At 35.0% G+C, this 21,245-nt stretch overlaps 1 protein-coding gene and 1 long non-coding RNA gene across 5 annotated transcripts in view; one reads left to right on the top strand and one right to left on the bottom strand.

The window, feature by feature from the left end:
- LOC149547872 (alpha-N-acetylglucosaminidase-like) overlaps nucleotides 1-21,245 on the bottom strand; it is a 289,389-nt gene that overhangs the window by 90,717 nt on the left and 177,427 nt on the right. For all 3 annotated transcript variants that reach the window (XM_089791923.1, XM_089791922.1, XM_089791921.1), the window contains exon 10: nucleotides 11,959-12,076. In XM_089791923.1, the coding sequence (XP_089648049.1) occupies nucleotides 11,959-12,076 (118 nt within the window). The remainder of the gene's footprint in view (nucleotides 1-11,958; nucleotides 12,077-21,245) is intronic.
- Nucleotides 13,808-21,245, top strand: part of LOC149547873 (uncharacterized) — a 113,104-nt gene continuing 105,666 nt past the window's right edge. For both annotated transcript variants that reach the window (XR_016353932.1, XR_016353931.1), the window contains exon 1: nucleotides 13,808-19,617. This is a non-coding gene — a long non-coding RNA (uncharacterized LOC149547873). The remainder of the gene's footprint in view (nucleotides 19,618-21,245) is intronic.

Genomic DNA, 21,245 nt, shown 5'->3' with positions numbered 1-21,245 from the left:
ACTCCCCGTGCTTAACATGTAATTGCTTTGCCTCTGGTTTTTTTTGTAAGTGTTGTATCTGTGTGTTGTGTCAAATATCCCTAACCCAATTTTTCCTTTCAAAAATATATTCAGAACTAAAAGAAAGGCAGATGTATTACAAAACAGCAATAGAAACTAGTAAGTTCCCCAATAGATATAAACCCATTCCTTTCAAAATAATATTCAGGATTCAAGCATATGGAAATGCCTTACAAACTAACAATATAAAACCACTAAACTCTCATAAAACTTCCTTAAAACATGTTATTGCATTATACAATAGCAATAAAATAACCAGCATTTAGAATCCAATCTTAAACACAATTTTACAGTCAGATTGGAACACTAAAAGAAGAACCTATAAGTGCATGAGACACTTAAAGTGACGTCTCCACGGACAATGGTTTGCATCCACTATATGCCAGTGCGAGAGGCTACGTCCTCACACTAGCTGAAAATTGAAGCTTTCCTGAATAACTCTCGCAAGAGAGAACTGAAATCCGAATTATAAATCAAGCATGCCAAATGAAAGAGTCTCTTATCCTTTTATTCTCATAGTTGTGACTCTTCGACTCCCCTTCTAGCTTTTTGCCTTATCTTCTTTGTCCATTTTAGCCCACTTTATAATATTAAATTGACCTTTTATATTTTGAGTCCATGTTCTCCAAGTCAGTTTTAATATTATATATAATGTCTTTAACTTTTCTAATTTTCCAAAAAGGGGACATTACGAATCTCCCCTCCTTGAAATCAGTTGTCCTCAAGCAATTAGTACCAAGATCCCATACGAATCTGCAAGTAGCTCTGCAACCTAAACTAAAAACAAATCCAGTCACACTGCAAAGCAAGATGTCACTCTGCAACCCTTCCATCAACCGGATCCCTGGATCCCATATGAATCTATGAAATACCGTTGCACCTGTAGACTATACAACTCTGATTGTCCTCGCATCTAGTCTCAAACTGAGTAGAACTATAACAAAATCCTCACTAAGCCATAGATACATATTGTCAACACCTAGATCCCAAACCTTGTTGCCATGACCATCTGATATGATGAGGAAGAAATGTATCAAGGGTCTATGTATAACCCAATAGATGGTGACGACCCGACCTAAATAGATGATGAAAGATATGAGCTGCTCAAAAGCTGAAACTAAAATCATGGGCACATCAAAAACCATACCTTTGTCATAAGTCTAGAGAACCCCCAAGTACACAGGTGCTATAAGTATGAAGTTGTAAAGCCATTTGCTATGATTGAAACATAACTCTCATCAATACTCCACCAAGATCTAGTCAAGGGATGTAGGAAATCCATCCAACTCCTATACAAATTGAAATTGGGAACCATATTTGCACTGATTCAATGACAAGCAACAGTAGTCAATTCACCACTACCATCCTATGACCAAGATTCACTACTAGGAGTTGTACCACGATCCAATATTCTGAAATAAAAATCATCCTCTTGATGGAAATCAAAAGGAGTTCCCTCGTTTATCACAAAAAGGGGATTATCGGAAGTCCAATCCGCATCTACTTCAAACAAAGGACTGAATGTGATCTGAAGTTTTGGTACTTGATCATTTGGAGCAGCTATCCAAGTCATATGTTTGTTGAATGCTATCAAGTTCATCAATTACTTCTTGGAAAAACTCTTGCCTCTCTTTACCCTCATGCTCCCAAGAGTGATTCGTGATCATAATCTAATTTTCTACTTCCTGAAGAGAAATCCAAGCATCATCTAATGCCTCATGAGTACACTAAAGCTCTCTATTGAGCTTCATAATCTCGTTTCTTCCTTTATTCGATTGATCAATATGTACTTCAGCAACCTTAAGAATATAATCCTTGTTGGACAGCAAACATAAATAATCTAATTTCATAGTTTTGAGAGTTGTTTTGATCACTTGCAAATCAGCAACTAGCCAGTCTCCTTCCACTCCCTTTTGAACCTTCCTATACAGATCCTCAACCATCTTTTGAGTGTTGTCATAACGTACCAAAGATTCCAAAACCATGTCTTCAATAACCTTCAGCTGGTTCTTTAAGGTATGCATTTCATTATTGTCATGTTGAAGCAATTCATTGTCTTGCAGTGTCATCTTAGATTGTTCCTTTAAATTCATGTCATGGGTATCAAAAATATATAGTTCATCATACAAAGATTCCACTCTTCTATTACCTCATGTGCAACCGACCTCATCAACCTACTTGTCAAAGCTAACCTCCAAATCACCAACATAAAAACTTGCACCTTGTGTAACATCTACATAATTGCGAGAAGGCTACAAATCAATGGTAGTTGATTGTTCTTCTTTTTCAAAACCCTCTATTCAATGATTTTAGTCTGCTAGAAATTCTTCATACACATTTTGCACTGGTCTTTTGCAAAGAGATCCTAAGCCAATTCCAAATACTTTATTTTCGCCATATCAATCTTTTTTTGCCGCTTTGGGTGAAAATTCATATAATCACTGAACGATAAGTCATTCTAAACTTGGGTAGGAAGTTTTTGATACTTTTTGTAAATGTTGAGTATTTATGTTCTTATATCTGCTGATTGGGGCACCCACGGTCCAAAATATTCAACTCTTTCTTCAGATTGCTATAACCCATGAAGGGTTGCCTATTGAGTTGCCTTTTATCCCTTTTGTAATTACTCATAGAGACATATTGCAAGAGAAATTCATTTGAATAATCTGACATTGGTGGCTGAAAAGGAACTGATTCCTTTATCATTGAACACTTAGGAAGTTGTGATAGTTGATGCTTTTCTTTTCCGATCTTCCCTACTTTATCACCATCATCACATTGCTACAAACTTCTGCCATCTTTGTGAGTAAATGCATCTGTGACGTTTGTGGCTGCCGATGAAATTGAAATATTTGACAAATTCTCTCTTGCCAGCAATCCATGTGCACCCTGCAATTTTGGCTCATGTTTGGTTAATGACTTTGCAATCCTAGTTGGTGCCCACATAGAATCCATCTGAGCATCATACTCATTTTGATTCTTTGTCTGTAGCAAAACACTTTCTCTTGGATTTGGCATTGAGATAGAAGAGCAGATTCCATTTTTTATAGAATCAGACTTAATTTGGGTGGATGCCAACTCCTGTTGTTGCAAGACCTTTGTTCTCTCATCAACATCAGAGGTACTTCTCCTAATTGTATTTCCAATAAGTGTCTCGGTGTCAGAAGAATCAATAGATGCTTTGGTTGTAAATTCCAAGCTGCTCTATAATGGACTTGGTTTTGAACTCATCATACCCTCAGACTGCCTTCCAACTGTGGTTCCACTGGCAGTTGTACTTCTATTGGCTACTCTTGTTTTAGGCCGTGCAGAAATAACAGACGAGATTGCCACTACAGCAGAATCATGCTTTTCAAGTGTTCTATCTGCACCTTCATTATGTTGATGATTCAACATGCTGCCTGAAGTGAGTAGTATTTCAATAGAGTTTCTTTGATGTGTTTCCCCACCTATATCAAGCACTATAACTTTTGTTATCAATATGCCTGTTTCAAATCATAAGACCATTGTCATGAACACGTACAACCTCAATGGACATATAGTTCCAGATTATCTTATCAGAACTTCTTATCTATTTTCTTTCACAAGCAACACAACATCTGTGTCATTCACAATCACCTTTTTGCTACATTTTTAAACAACTGTATTCCCATATATCTAACACAGCAACAATATCTCAAGTTTTAATTATTTCCTTCACATCATTTTGTTTATGATACTCTTACACTAATAATGACTTCATCCATTGGGAATATCGTTCAACACTTCGTTCATCTATCCTTCTGCATAGTCGTTATGGCAAGTAGAAATTCTTTAGCTTAATGCTTCCAAATAGAGGGCAAAGAATGTTCATTTGTAAAAATGCATAAAATCTACTGAAATCGCAAGTGTGTATCAAAACTTGTATTAAAATTTATGCTCTGTCCATTTTAAAGTGGAACTCGTGAAATGTATTCCCTTCACATGTTTATGAGTCTTTACTTGAGACATGTCATTCTACAGAACACCGTTATTCTCGACCAACTATAGACACCATTGATGAGTTTCTTTATCGGTTACTTTCCCGGCAGAGATGTTACTTTTCTCCCTGTAACTTCCTCAAAAACGACAACATCTAGTCAATGTAATGCCCAAAATGTATTACCCATTCAACATAACATGAAGGTTCACCTATAAACCTAACTCTTCCTTGTGGTCTTCATGATATCCAACTTTGAAGATAATAACATCCAGCTATAAATAGGAGGAGTTTCGATGTCTCCAAATTCTCCTAAATTATAGTCTCACAACCCATGTCTCAACAAACTGTTGCCATTCCTGAATATTCCAAATAGAAAGTCAGCTTCACTATCGAATTTTGTCTTTACATCTATCTACATTTTCACTGAAAACTCCCGTTAAAACATTAAATTGGCTCATCAGCATTTCACCATAATAAGATTCTCATCAAATGTTCAACACCAAATGATCTCCACATGGAAGACCAAATAGTCATACTCTAATGTCTTTAATTCTGACAATACCTCTGTTACAAGAACAATGAACTCAAAGAATTTAATAGCGATAATATCATTCCCGTAATGCCATATCAATTCCAAAAACGCTCCTGTTAATTTGCAGGATGGTAAATTTTGAGACGTGCACATTTCTCTGCTACCAACCAGTATTACTTCTCGGACTTCTTGAATTATTGCTCTGAAAGAAAATTGCCATTCTCCTCCCAGTTTAATCACTCTTAAGCTAGGAAAGGATTCCTGAATGCGTGATGACTCTAGGAATTCTGCATGAACATGTAATGGATGCGGTTCGATACCACTATAAGAATCCCCATTTTCAACAATGGTAGATGTCGTAATGGAGGTCTGGTTATGCTGATATGCTTGCTCCACGTCCACATCTAGTCACCATTCTATATTCTACCACACATTGCCTACAATATGCTCGGCCTAGCTGCTACAAATCTGGTGCGAGTGGTTGCTTGCATTCCTACATGTCTGATTATGACATGGGAGTCCTGCCTTACCAATGCCACTGCTCGCACTGCTTAAGGTCACGGGGCTCTAACCCGACACAACACTAATTGCTATGCTCCCGTCTTTAGCAAATGCCTCTATGGTGTATATCAGAACGCCCACATAGATGTTTCCAATTGCTACGGGTGCCAATTGAACTCACAATGAACTTACATAATGCAAATCAACTTCACTAGGTTGTACCTGTTGCAGTCACTATCCAGATGTACGTGATAGGTATTTTAACAATTTCTTCCCAAGATGATTCTCCTAAAATCAGCTAGGGCTATGTCCAGCTCTTCCACTTGCTATCAAGGGTTTGTGTCCTTAATGCAATCAGTTACATTTAAGTAACCTCTTTTGAAAACAATATCTTAATATATTTTCATGTGATCATTCCCAAAATTCTACCCAAACAGTTATACACTCCACTGTTATTAAAACTCACAGGCTAACAAGACCTTTAGCTTTGATACCACTGAAATATCCCAAACAGATATTGACCTGATTTTTCCTTTCAAAAATATATTCAGAACTAAAACAAAGGTAGATCTATTACGAAATAGCAATAGAAATTAGTACATTCTCCAATAGATATAAACCCGTTCCTTTCAAAATAATATTCAAGATTCAAGAAAATGGAAATGCATTAGAAACTAACAATATAAAACTAGTAAACACTCATAAAACATCCTTAAAAACACGTTATTGAATTATACAACAGCAATACAATAACCAGCTTTCAGAATCCAATCATAAACATAGTTTTATAGTCGGATTGGAACATTAAGAGAAGAACCTGTAAGCACATATGAGACACCTAAAGTGACATCTCCATGGACAATGGATTTTCATCCACTATCAGCCGGTACGAGTGGCTATGTCCTCACACTAGCTGAAAGTTGAAGCTTTCCTGAATAACTCTTGCAAGAGAGAATTGAAATCTGAATCATAAATCAAGCCTACCAAATGAAAGAGTCTCTTCTCCTTTTATCCTCACAACTATGGTTCTTTGACTCTCCTCCTAGCTTTTCATCTTATCTCTCCTTGTCCTTTTTAGCCCACTTTATAATATTAAATTGACCTTTTATATTTTGAGTCCATGATCACCAAGTCAATTTTAATATTATATATAATGTCTTTAACTTTTCTAATGTCCCAAAAAGGGGACATTACATTCTGATCCATATATGCTTTGGTGTGTACTATTGTCTCTTTCAAAACTTGACACTCATGTGGCACTGTGTATACTCCAAAACATTTATTTTCAAGTGTGCTTCAAAATTGTGAAGTTCTTTATAACAAATTTATTGTGTATGTTCTATAATATATGATGCCCTATAATGATGTCTTTTCAAGCAATACAATCAGAAAACTCAACCATGTTTCAATTTCACTTTGTGACATTATATCGAGCGGTTCATGTGCTTCATGTGAGCTTCACAATTCATTTTTTAATCAAAATCTATTTGAAGCATTTAGGTCAAGCAATTTGTTGGTACCCTAGCTGTGACTCCACATTTCTTTCAACATACTTGTTCTCACACATTTCCTACAAAGATTGCATCCATCCTGTTTTAGGGCAAATATAACCAATTCTTGAAGTGAGTTAGAACCCTCATTATTTGAGCATTCATAACTTTAATGGTTTTGAGTGCTCGATTTGAGCATTCATAAAGAACTAGTTTTCTTTGCTTAATATCCGGGGCACTAATAACCAATTGCAAGTTTTGTGTGCTTAATATTTAGGCATCCACAACCTTTCTTTAGTTGTGCCCGCTCCCTTTTTGAACATTATAAACCACATTTAAGTTGTGAGAGCTCATTTTTTCAGCATTAAAAACATTTTGGATAGGAATTATAAAATTTTGAGCAACATGACCTAATTTCGAGAGTTTTTCAAAAAAATTATTGGGAGTGGGCTCATTTTGACAGTATAAGCAAGGGGAGTTAATTAAATAATTAAAATTACTTTAAAAAATAAATTTAATTATTCAAATAAAATAACAAATAGATTGAGTCATTTTTTTATTAAAAAAAATAATACTCCCAAAATTTTAAAATTTTGGCCTTAATAGGAATTGAGCAACAATGTATAATCCAATGTACAACCCTAATCTCCAAATCTAATGCAATTCTTCGCCCTGGCCAAGTCTAGTGTAATGTCCTGTCATGTCCCCTTTCTCGAGTGGACATCAGAGACGATAGAGTTGGCCTATCATTAGTCTTGTAGGCTGGCATTGGTGTTTAGGGGCTCAATTAGGAAACACAGTGTTCGGATCTGGAGTTTCAGACGATAAGAGAGCAGTTGAGAGCAATTCCTTAATTGTAGGAGGAATTTCCGACATTTTACGAGGTGGAGATGGGTTACATTCTTCAGTCTCTATGCGATCATTCTATGGTTTCAATTTTGGGAGATTTGGCGATGTTCCTATTTTTTAGGAGTATCCCTAATTTTGAGGGATGAGACTGTCAGTTATTTCAGATTATCCGACATCAGTCACAGGAGGTGACAAGTTCAATTTCACCTTGTAGAGGTGTTTTGGCTATCAGTTCACTATTTGGGAAATATTTTAATATATTTAAATATTCTCCTAAGTTAGCATTTTAATAATTTAAATACGGCTAAGTTATAGCCATTTTGGAGTAATAAAGGGTTTTTTGGCCTCATTTCGGTGAATATCCCTGGTGTAATAGGTCATTGGAAAGGTCTTGAACTTTTCTAAATATTTCTCTTTTGACTTAGAGCAATTCGGTGAATTGATTTCTTTCTATTGGGAAAATGGTCATTTTTTGGATACTTGACCACTTTAAAAATGAGAAATATATTATTTTATAACCTAACGCCACATGGAGACACTTTTAAGGTCCAAGCTAAGTTTGGTGGGTTATAAGGAGGTAAAGAAAAAGTTCGAAGGCATTATTGACATATTACATCTTGGATTTGTGTTTTGGGCTCTGATTGAGCTTTCAGCATTTGGGATGCCAAACCCACTTGCTTTGCCTGTTTGGGACGTAGCCCCAAAAACAGTGGTCTATCTTGCAGTCAAAAGCATCTCGGAGATTCCGCATTGTTTTTACTAGGGAATGCAGTACTGATTCAAAGTTTTAGCTAGGGTTTGGGTATTTTACCTACGTGTGGGCACTTTGCAGCTATACAGCCGCGCTTGGCAGCCATCTACTTTTCGACGTACAGTATTTGAGAGTTGGATGTTGGTCGTAGCTTCCTTCTAGGCTCATATTTCACCTTCACGCCTTCAGGTTGGCTTTATTCTTGGTTGTAATCATCTGGATATTATTGTAAATCTTCATCTGGTTACATATTAGGCATATATTCAAAAAAATCTGCTTGAAGCGACTTTGCTTTAAATGTATTTGGAATACATTCTCAGAACTGATTCATGTTATTGTACTTCTGTTATTAGTTATTGAAAAATCATCAAAAATATAAAACAATCAAACCCTTCTGCAACTTTTGTCTGGCTCTGCAAGAAAATTTTAATAAACAAGGAAAACAAATTTAAAAATATAAAATTACAGCAGATCAATGGAAGAGATCCACCAGGGATCTTTTAGTGGTATCAGAGCCTAGAATTTGCCAGCCTGTTGGAAAAGAAATCAGTTTAGTTACAGGCCAATACCATGGCTAGAAATTAAAATGGGTGCTTTAAGGTTTCATCTTCATTAACAAGCACAAGTAAGATACCTCTTGCCAAGACATTCAATGTTGCAGTTATGAGAAGCTACCATTAGTACTATTCTCTTCCTAAGGAGATATGCAACCTCCTTTCCTTTATAGAATTTATGGATGTACCTAAAGTAGATGATAACTGGGTATCTACAAGCTCCTTTCAGCAGCAAAAAGAGAAAAAAATATTAAATGATAATAAAGAAGCCATTGGTCACAAATTGGAAGAGATTACAATCGGGGGACAAACCATTAGAGATGTTGAAAATGTGACACCAAGGTGTGAGGCCTATTCTGAAATTTGCAATAGCAGTTCAAATCATGAGGTAACATATATTTCAAATGGAGGTAATGATGTTGATGATGGTATTCAACTTAAGAATGGGATGACAAGTTTAGTATGCACTAATTTTGAATCTCATAAAAGCTAAGTTAAAGACTTCTTTGAGCCACTTCTATCTAAGCATGTGAAGAATCAAGATGGGGTGTTGTTTGATGATTGAAATGGAAGCATGGAGGAGGCTCCCACAACTCTGATTTGGGGCAGCGATAGCTTACACCCTACTTCTTGTAATATGGTAACTCTTTCACTCGGGAATAGTCATGAAGGCCCATATGCAAGTGGTGGCCATGAGACTTTCTATGATAATGTAAATAGAACACATCATAATAATTCTGAAGTTCATAACAGCAGTGACACAACTTTGTTACCTCAAGATGTGGCATCCTTTGGTCAAGAAGATAACAATGATTTATATTCTATATTTGAGAGTACACATGGTACAAGTCATCATAAGCCTGATTTTGTGAACTTTGGAGTAGATGATATAAAACATTGTCAAAGGTTGAATAAATATTGGTTAGATAGAGCTACGCAAGCAAAGATACTTGCTGCCCAAGCAAGACAACATCTCCAAAGAGTCAAAGAATGCCATAATCAGATAGATGATGCAAGGAAACAAAAGGAATCATCCATTAGTTCTTTATTTCTTCCAATAGAAGAAGAGGCCAGTGTTGATTTGGATGGAACAAGTAATACAGAGGGTCAGGATTATTTTGGTAAGTTTACACAAGAGAGCAATCCAGACATAGGTATTTCGGAGGCATCGGGTGATGAGACTTCATGTTATGATGAGTCTAATTTCTTAGATAATACCCTGGAAATCAGAGTAGTGTGTACTCATAATGGCATTGAATCCCAAGATCGCGATTCAGTTGAATGTGCAAACATATGGGGAGCTGATGAGAGTGAGCATAGTGTGGTGACAACAGTTTCATCATTGACAAAGGAGGTGGTCTCAGAGGTACAAACTTGTAGTACTATAAACGAGGATACATGCATTAATGAATGCATACTGGATACTCCTTACAACGATGTACATGATTCCGACATAGTATTCTACCATAGCGCAGATTCAGAGGTAGTACACATGCTTGAGAACTATCAATTTCAGACTCCTCATCGCTTGATTAGACAACTCAAGGTTCATGACAAGAGGCTAGACATAGTGGTTGAGCACTTTGATGTCACTCGACAGATGTTATCTACACTCAGTTGGAGTGCTCTTATGACTAAAGAGTAAGATAGTTGAGGATTTTCCATGGCAGATTTCCATGCTCTTCATAAGGCTATGGGGATATTGAAGCAGGTCTTATACTAAGTCTGATCCCTAATCAGGATTAGTAATAGTTAGTACTTAACCAATATTTATGACATGTCACCAATCTGAAATGAAGAATAATCAGACTTCGATCTGATTGCATTTAGTCAAGCATTTGATCATTGCTTGCTTGATTAGAATGTGAAGACAATAAAATGACAATTATCAGAGATAGAATCTGCATGTGCAGATAGATACTTGGATTCATGAGATGTCACAATCTGATACAAATGACAATCAATTTCAATGAGATCAATATTATTCCCAGAGATATAACTATGTAAGTCTGCGTGTATCAGTATACTTACTGGTATACATATATACATACATATATAAATCGTGCTATTGATTATCATGAATCTGACCAAAGTTATTATCTTCAACAACTTGAATGAAAGTAATTGTGAATGTTTACTAACTTGACTTGAACAAAATTGGGCCACTAAACTCTCACTGATTGTAAGAATGCCTTATGTGGTTAGTCGATGATTGAATGCACTTATCTTCAACTGATACTTGACCTTTGCATCAATTTGATGGGATTGAAGGGGAGATACTGATGTAAAATTTATTTAAATATTCCTTAGAAGTTTGCACTAGGTGAGTGGAGTCACTTACAAGATCGCATCTAGTAGAATCCAAGTTGGTCCCCATTCATAATTAGGAGTAGAATTTTAATATGGAGTAAAAGTTGGCAAATCAAGCTTAAGTTCAGGTGGTAAATCAAAACTATATCTTCTTTGTACATTATGAAGCTAAATATTTATAAGTGCAAGCAATTCATATCAATTGAATGAAGAAATCTGAGTCTCCTAAGCGATTTCCAACAAATCACATTGTGTTACTGAGCGGGTATCAGCAATTGAAGGGAACTCAAAAATAAGTCCCCAAAATGATTTCCACCAAATCATATTATTTCATCGAGCAAGTAACAAGAATTGAAGGGAACCTTGAAGTCACTTCATGAAGTGACCTTATTCAAGAGAGAATTGAATATTTGGTATTTCATCTTGAAATACTAACTATTTAATTCAATAGATTGTAGTGGAACAAAACTGATCTTATCTTTATGCTTTTAGGGAAGTCCTAGTTCTTCCCAACACTTCTGTTTTAAATGCCTTCCATTGTTCTACATGCATTGGAAAACAAAAATTGTAAATTTCCAACTAAATAGTATCCACATTTCCAAAAACTGAAACACATGATTTCTTATTCTTCACAAAAAGGGGTTATGGTTTGGTTGTGCAGTTTACAACTTCACATTTAGTCAGTGTATCAGAATTTTACTCACAGCATAAATTCGATCCAATTTTTGTTCGAGTGTGATATCTATTCATAGCCGTAGGCCATTTTCATACACATTCCAATAGCGCCTAACTTCTGTCTATTTTGTAGTATAAATGAAAATGTTGGCTCAATTAAGATGTCCAATCACACAATTGAAATCATTATATTAAACATTGCAAATAGAAGAACATCTGAACAAAAATATTCATGTAAAATTGAATAAAATATATTAAACAAGCAAGATTAACACCTGCATTAGCCAAATCGCATCACTATCACCAGAATACATTGCTTTGAATACTGCAGCTCCAAGAGTGGATATATATTCGGGATCATTTGTTGGTGGTGTGTTCTCATCAAACGTGTCACTACATGGATTATTAATAATTTAAATAAGTACTTTTCTAAGCCATTTACTAAAAAGATATCAACCCATATTTCTTTTACACATTACACTTTCTAATAAGAGTTTATGGTTAAAGAACAACGAGTAAATGGATAGTTTTGAGATTATATTTCATAAATTTTCTGAATTGAGTTGCCATCCTTAAGAACGGAATGTTTCTAAGTACAAAAATGACTGAATCTTTCTAAATACAATAACATTTCCAATATTTCAAATCATAATTAATAGACTTTCTCCCTTGTACTCGCAAAAAGATGACTTATACTCTGTTATCATAGGGAGCTTAATACAAGGATCAGAGGACTAGCAGTTAGAGGAAAAATATGTAGTTAAGCATAAGTCTAAAAAAAAAAACAAAGGCAAGCGAAAGTTGCAATCAAAGGAAAAGGATGTTCTGAAGGAAAACTCCGAAATATTGATAAATGAAAATGGATGAGCGGAAGGAACAAAAGGTTATGCCAAGATGAGAAAGGAGTTGGGAGGAAAGGAATGCCAAGAAGGAAGCTATTGAAATTTAACTAATTACCCAAAGTGAGAAAAATGACTTGAAAACACCCCGCACTTTGAACTTTTTCGGATCTTAGGGACTTTCAACAAATGAAAGGTACATGAGGGATTAAGAGGGGGAACACTTGTTCAAAATTAACCAATAGAGACCCATTAGGAATTATTCTAAATCAGTTATGATGGATGCATTTGTGTTAAATTTAAAACCAGAATAAGAGTAGATAGAACAAGACAAAATCACACAATACATTAACACCACAGTTATCCTGGGAAAACCCTCTAGCTTGAGGGGAAAAACCAAGCCACACAAAAATTGATACTTTACTTAAAAATCAGCATCTGAGTATAAAGCTTCACAAGCTTTCAAGTCTTTAAACCCAACTGTCTTTTAAAATAACAAATCTGCAACTCAAAGAACTACATAGGTATCTAATAACACATCCGCAATATCTCCTTCTTGCACAATACTGAATATCAAAGAAGAACAAGACTAATCAACAATGCTGAAGACTCAAGAAACAATTATACATCAACCACTTTCACACCCTCATCTGAGAATATAGTCTTAATAGGAAATAAGACAATCTCTCTATTCCAAAAGAACAACGTTGACAACCTTAGACTTTCATCATTGAAGAATACATATCACCCCCACACCCAAAGAACGACATTATAGCTGTTAGAAAGTAAAGTGCACCAAGATAACTAAGAGGGGGAGAGGAGAGGAGAGGGGAGGCAGGGGAATATCAGTTATGTAATTAAAACCACTCTCAATATTTTTTATTAATTCTGAAACATGTAAATGATAGATGCAACAACCATAGAAAGATATCTATGCACAAAAACAGCGTACATGGCCACAAGATGATGTACAAATAGAAAAGTTCCTTGTGAAAAGATGGACTTTTTTAGGAGCCAATGAAATACAGCCAGTTCATATGAGTCCCTATTTGGAGACTTTGAATCCTTGTTAGAAGATTCAAGCTCTGTGAAGAGTTGTGCCAACCCTGTTAAGAGTTGAAATGAGGACAATTAAACCCACTATCCAAATAACCTCAGACTATCTTTACTAAACAATCTTCAAGATAATCTTATCCAAGTTTTGAACTAACTAAACAACAACTTATTTGCCAATATAGTTCCTTTGAGACTCACAATGCATCCTCGACATCAATCTTTGTTTAGATGAAATACAAATTCCCATCCAAGTTTGCATAACCAAACATCACAATGCATATGATCTCATTGATAATTACAACCAAGGAAATGAACTTTCCTTTAGACCAAGTCCTAAAACAAGTATTGAGTCATCATTGAGGCTTTCTTAATTTACAATGAATAATATAGGACATCATTAAGATATTACATTACACATTACATTACAATTAAACTCTTTCCATAATGATTTTACAATAGTCAGCTCACAGGAAACAATACGCTGAACAATCTTCATAAGTCGACTCAAACTGAATATCTGTTATGCCATCTAGAACATAGTGTCTCGAACATATCTCTAACCATCACCTAAATGCACTTAACCAAATTCCATCCCAACCAAAAGATACAGCTGATTTACTAATACCTACTTTCCAAAAACTCTCTCTTAAAGCTACCTCCAAAAAACATCACACAACTCCGACATAACTGCATCTCTTTTTTTGCACATGACTGTAACATCTATAAATATCTCTAAACATATGTCTAAGAGCACACAACCCAACTCGTTGACTGCACCAAATGCATCTACCTTTGCAACTCTGGAAATCTTCACAAAATAAGGTATATATTGACATCAATGATAAACATTGTTATGGATGCAACGTATAAACATTGAATCATGTCTCCAACAATGCTATGATACTCCCCCACAAAAATACGATCAGCATTCATGCTAACAATAGCCTCTAATTTGTTGCATAGTGATTAAACTTCATTTTCTTGCGCAACTTAATAGTCAAAAACTTGAGTCTCTATGATGATAAATGCTTCTATTACATGAAACCCTTTTAACTCTCTAAGTTATGCCAGAATATCATTCTTCAATATTGAATGTTGACATAACGAATGAAGGTCACTTAGATACCAAACAGCGATCTTTCATAGCCTTCAAAAAGCATGTCAATGTCGTCAGCAACCACATCATAGTCTTTAACAACCATAGTCAAGTTTCCCATCTTCAACGACCATGGTTACTAAAAGGCCATGCAAGAAGAATCTTTGATGCCCAGCTTTATATGTCCATCCATCTACTAAAGACTCTTCATGAGATGACCATTCAAATATGTAAACTTTTGGCTTACCAAAAGCCATATAAGATGAGAACAACAACTACAAACGATTAGACTTTCCAATGACTCTTTGCCCATACTAAGAGTCTCTCAAATATGCAGTCTATATTAACTGACAAACATAAATAAGTGAAGACTTTCAGTCAGCAACCATCGCAGGTAACTAAGATAGCTCTTGTAGCTATTTAATAGTTTGATATGTGTGGAAATGAAATCCTAGGTCTTTGAATGCAAACTAAGATCCAATTATCTCCATAGCATATTATTAGGACACAAACAGGCCAAACTTCAAACCCAAAAAAGAGAGCTAGGAACTTGGATTCCATTCCTTCGTTGCAATAGAAATGAGATTGTAAAGGGTATAACGAACTAGGTTAAGTGATAGGAAAATGACGACTTTCAACGTAATCAAGAAATTATAGAATAGAAAACAATACTACAATATAGAGCTAGAAGTGTCAAACAAACATGTTGGACTCACTAGTCCTATTGGTTCCCAAAAGCACAGATTGGAATCCTACGAGCCTTGCCTGCTCGATGCTGGGATATCCAACTGGTTAATGCCAACTTGACGAAACTGAACAACAAAGTTTGAGTTCCCTACACTTCCGGCTCTGGAAAACCGAGGCGGGTATACCTAATCTTGGACGAAACACTTATATCCAAGACACTTAAAACAGATCAATTAGAATGCGAACACAATAAACATTTTCCAAGTGGCAAGAAATATAGAAAAAACTTTAAACTTGCAATTTATGAACTAAGAACAAGAATAAATGATGGAGATCACATTTTAAATAAAGTATAGATATAAATTAAAACAAGAGATGAATATATTTATTTCTCAAAGGAAAGAAGTAAGACATTTGCCAGCATATGGATTATGAATTAAGAGCAAAAGACCAGTGCTTAATTAAATGGGCAATAGAGTCAAAATTATCGATTGAAGCGTACAACTTTATAAAATCTAATATATTTGTATTATAAACAATTTTAATAATCAGACGCGATGGATCAATTATTTAAATGCAATTTTAAATAAGTCTAAAATGCACTTTAACTCTTACTAGGACAAATTAGACATAAATACGGAAACAATTATTTCACAATATTTATGTTTATCAAATTTAAAATGCAATAATGATCCCGTCCACTTATCCGAATATTAAAATATTTATAAAATATAAATAAAAGACATTTATAAAGGACACAATTTAATAATAAGTTAAACTCTAATGCAAATAAAGTAAATGTGCTTACAGATTATGCCTGAAAATTATAAGTAGAGACACTCCCTAAAGATGATCTATCCACAACAAATATATCAGGACCGAATAAGATTGACTCAAAAATCCGCCATCCACAAGCTTGGTTCAACAAGTTACTCCTTTGCCGATGAGAAAATATATTATATCATAAGATAGGCTAAGAAAAGGTCCAAGTATCAAAATTGAATATTGTCATAAGTCTTTTTTTTTTCTTGTTTGATTTTTACATCTATATTTATAGATGTTCAAAGGGTATCGGTTGCCTAACCAAACATCGCAACCCTTCATAAATAAAACTAACCAATGTTTAAAAACTTAATACGTTTTAACTTTAGCCGGCAGTTTTATATCTCTCCATGGCTTATAAGATGTGATGCGATTTTCCTTGGCATTTTTCTTTGGACGCAATTTTTTATATTCCGTTGAGCAACTTCTTATTCAGATCGCAATACTCAGAAAACATGGATTTTTGATCTTAAAGCCACCGTGGTCATGACTGGGAGCATGTGTTTTTAACCAGCATTAGAAAAAATTTCGTGCCCTACTCTCAAGCATACACTCTCGAACTCGGGTGTCTTTCCATTGTGCTTGTATCCCGAACCTGCAATCAAACACAAGAAATCGTTAGATATCCATTATAAATAATAAATCTTTCATCCTGAACGATCTGTTGAAGCCTGGGCACAATGATAAATTCTTCAAGCCGCTCAGCAGTCTGCCGTATCACATGTGTTGCCCCCATACAGATTGCTCTCTTTGTTTGTAGCCACCACTTTTCGAATTAACCCCAAACTTCAGGTTTGTTTATTCCTCTGCGAAGATAAAGATGGTATGCAAGCTCTATATCCTGAAAATGGAGAAAAAGGCTCCGATAATGGGTGTCCATAAAGATTTGTTCTTTTGATATTTGCTGTCTATCATAATTCTGAACGTAGCATCTGAATCCTCTAACAGCTTTCTTAGCGTTACAAATACACATACATCAAATGAGGTTTCTCAGTTTCACCCTTTACCTGCTCCATTGACTCTCGAGTTTTGCTTATGCTTCTCAAAAAAAAACAATCTTATTGCACTTAACATAGACTTTATCTCACTTGCCATGATTGTATGTAACTGAACATTAGGATGCTTTATCAACCACACGGTAGATATTCCTCACTTTCCTGATCAATCATCTTGTTTTGAAGCACCTTGTATTTGTCGAGCATCTTAATGGAACACCTTCACCACTCTCCATACATTTGGTAAGTCTGACCTTGCACGTCCCAATTCATATTTGCCCACATGAGTCCTCATCTGCTGCATTTGCATTTCCCATTTGTGACACTACTGTAGATAATATTTTCACTGCAGTATAATGGTACAAATATATCTAATGAAATATTCATATTCTTACTGTGAATAAGAATAGATGAATTAAATGTTGTATATAATGTCTTCAACTGTAGCTATGAGACTCTGATTGGTATGCTGGATATAGTCCTTTCTAGGTGGCAATTCATATATTTATGGTTGCTATTTCCTTTGCTACAAATGTATATACAGGAATCATAAAAACTAGAATCTGCATGTGCAAAATTCATTGCCAATTGTTACAGTATATGACTGTTGCTGCTCCATTGAAGGTGTTGTCTTGGATGTTTGAGTCTTGTTTAGACTTATCGCTGCATAGCCATTAATAATCTCATTGTAAACAACCAGCATAATATATACATATTTCCCTTCATCCAACCAATATCTTGAGACAATTAACCAATCCTGATGTGACTTCAAAACTGAAGGTGAAAGTTGGAAGGAAACAAAACTGCTGATGACGTCCAGAATATTAGAAGAGTACTGAAGCAGATAGTAGCAAATTTTCATTCAGCTATATCGACATCTAATTTTTTAGGTGTCCTCTGTCCTTCAAAACCATCAACTCTACTTCCATGAACAGTGTCTTGATCCTATCTTTGTAATGATGTCTGATACTTTTCAATGACTGTATAAATGGAGACACAAATTTTAGGCTCCATCAAGTCCTAAGGGTGTCAAGACTCCAAACTGAGAAAAAGGGGCAGAATTCCAATCAAGAGAACCTATTGGCCCGTCTCCCCAAAATCCATACAAAAAGTGTTGGACATCTACTTTGTCCTGGTTTAAAACTCGGAACTAACTGTCATTGTCTACTCTAGTTGTCTATAGCTTCCTTTCTTGTAGGATCTGAACTTACACAAAGAAGCAAGGGAAATGTGTTGCACAGGAACTTTCCTAAGTTAAACCCTGTGTTGGTGTTCCCACCTTCACAATAAATACAAAAGATATGTCAGGACCCCTATATTGCTCATTTGTTGCAATTCCAATAAATAATGTCTTTTTTTTAAAAATAATTTCTTGAGATTTATTTATCAAGTTTTAGTTTGAAAATATTTAATGTGTTTTCTTTAGAGGTAATTTAATTAAAAATAAATAAATTTTGCGATTATTTAATGAAATTATTATTATTATTTTTATTTTGCTTTTTTTTAAAAATTTGGGAGTCTTTTTTTTTTATATAGTAATTAATACATAAGAAGTTTTATGTTTATTTTTAGATATTAATTAAATAAAATAAATAAAATAATATTTTTTTTCAGCAAATTAGTTTTGTTTTTTTTTTTACATTAAAGTACTAACTAAGAAAATTTCTTAAAAGTGGAATTTAAAATAATTTTAAAAAAAAACATACATTCACAAAAGAATAATTTCACAATTTTGGAACTAAGCATTTAACTAATGATTAAAGGTAAATATTGAGGGGATCAAATAAAGGTCAAAGGTAAAATGAAATGAGCCAAAAAGCTTTAAATGTGATGCATCGATTTATATTAGATAAGGAGGTTACAAATGTTTTGTTTCTTATTCATAACAAATTTAAAAGTATAAACATTGTTTTTTTTTTTGGGTAACATAAGACTTAGGCGGCTAAGTTAATGTTATAAAACCCACGAGAATGGAGCATATTTCATTTTTGAAGAGGCAGGCACAGGAGACAGCAAGGCCGGATGAGGAGATGTGTCGAACCAGGAGGCAATGGGAGACAACGTGGCAGGTACAAGGGTGTCCTCCCATGCAGTGGCAACGTGGAAGCTTGGGGAAGAAGCGAATCAGATTTGGGTCAATCCAAAAGAGGGCAGCGTGAATGTGGAGAGAGTCCGGCCATAGGGTTTTTGCCGCCACAAAAAATGGGGATAAAAAGTGGAGAGTCGTTCTCTTGACGAAGAGGGGGAGGATACGTGCCAGGAGTCTCAGGAAATGAAGAATGACTGAACCTTAGTTAGTCTTTTGCTCCAACGTCTCAGTTTCATACAGAATTTGCAGCAAGAAAGAGAACAGTATTAGTCTAGAGGTAGCTGCTTGGTATCACAGTAACAAATTTCCAGTTATTCTTTTCCTCATCTCCACTTTATCAGCCAAACCAGGTATGTAAACTTTATTTGGGAAAAACATTTCTTTCAGTTGTTTTAGTTATGTATGTTGTTGCACAAGAATTAAAGCTGAGAGATATTAAGAAAACTTATTTAGTTATATTTTGTTGTTTTTCTTTCTTATGGTAGTGTTACAGCTGAATACATCTTTGGGGTAGTCTTAATTTATTTTGTTGATAAATGTACACATAAACTTTGATTGGTGTAGATGGTTCATTCTAAGTTTATATTGCAAAGTTGTATTACTTCTTGATACTGGGAGCCATCAGTGATTAGGAATGTTCATATATCAATGTTTGTGCTGTTCAGAATGTTAGCCAAAAACAGTTTGATCAATTGGATATAAAATTGTCACTATACAGCAAACCCTACTATTTGGTATATTCTTGCTTTTATTGTATGTTCTATTAATGCATTTCAATTGGAGTGACCTGCTGTACCTATTTGTCAGTATAGCAGCAGAATAGTTAAATTGCCATTTTTATTATTCTTCGCCCCTGCCAGTCATTAAATTAAGTGATACTGAATTTTTCTCATTCCCCGTGTTTGGAAGTTTTGGGTTGTTAAGGAATGGCTTTGGAATTGTGTCATATGTGATTTGGATGAGATCTGCATTTGGAATTTGAAGTGTGCCGATATAGAGGTTGCTGAAGTTTATTGTATTCTAAAAATTTCAATTCACTGCACTTAATACAAAAGTAAAATATCGATTTGAAATTTCTACGTATATTTGCAAACCTTGATTTTACTTGGAAACTGAAACCTCAAAAATCCTTAAACAATTGCTAGAATCTGTTTTTATATTTAATTAAAATAGAAAAGAATGGCATTTGTGTAATGTTACCTTTTGTTTGAACCTTGAAAATAAGTTAATGATTAACCTTACATGTCAAACATTATCCTTTAGTACAAAATAAAACTCAGAACCCATTTTGCAGTATAGGCATAGTATGTTATCTTATGTTGCTGTAACATACCAAGTGAGGAATTAAGGTACATACACATAGGGGAACATTATGTATTAACTAACCAAGTGAGGAATTAAGGTACATACACATAGGGGAACATTGTACATGGACAAACTAAAAATCTCTAAAAAACTAGTTTTATACATAATATAATGGATGCTTAAGATTGCCGCCTGATTCGCCTTAGTAGGTGTATGATGGTGAAGAACTACTCGGAAATGAAGAGAACCCCACAAGGGTTGTCTCCACAGTAGTTACATCAAACTTAGAAAAAACAGAACTACATATCGGTAGCGAGTGCGCGTTCCATTGATATCTTGATCCTGTGGATACGAGTATGTAGACAGCCTGGAAGGTGAAGAATACCTCCTGAGCACAGATACTTTGGACATAGGTGTTGTGGTTACTTAACTCTCGTTAAATTGTAACTCATTTCAAAGCTTAAGAAGAAAAAAAAAAAAACTTGGTAACAAAAAGCAACATAAAGAAGTTAAATAAAGATAAACCCGAGAAGGGGTATAGGACTTAGTAATTCTCTCGGTGGTCTTACACTTGGCTAAAAGCCCGAAATCCAAGGAAAGGTGTGGACCTATTGGTATTGATAAACCTTGCAAAGAACCTTGGCTCAGTTCTGGGCAGACTGTGTAACTTCTT

The sequence above is a fragment of the Cupressus sempervirens genome, chromosome 7, assembly GCF_028749045.1.
Source record: "Cupressus sempervirens isolate cs-2001-9-10 chromosome 7, ASM2874904v1, whole genome shotgun sequence".
Classification (NCBI taxonomy): Eukaryota; Viridiplantae; Streptophyta; class Pinopsida; order Cupressales; family Cupressaceae; genus Cupressus; species Cupressus sempervirens.
The sequence above is the reverse complement of the archived record's forward strand: the minus strand, read 5'-3'. Positions and strand labels throughout refer to the sequence as shown.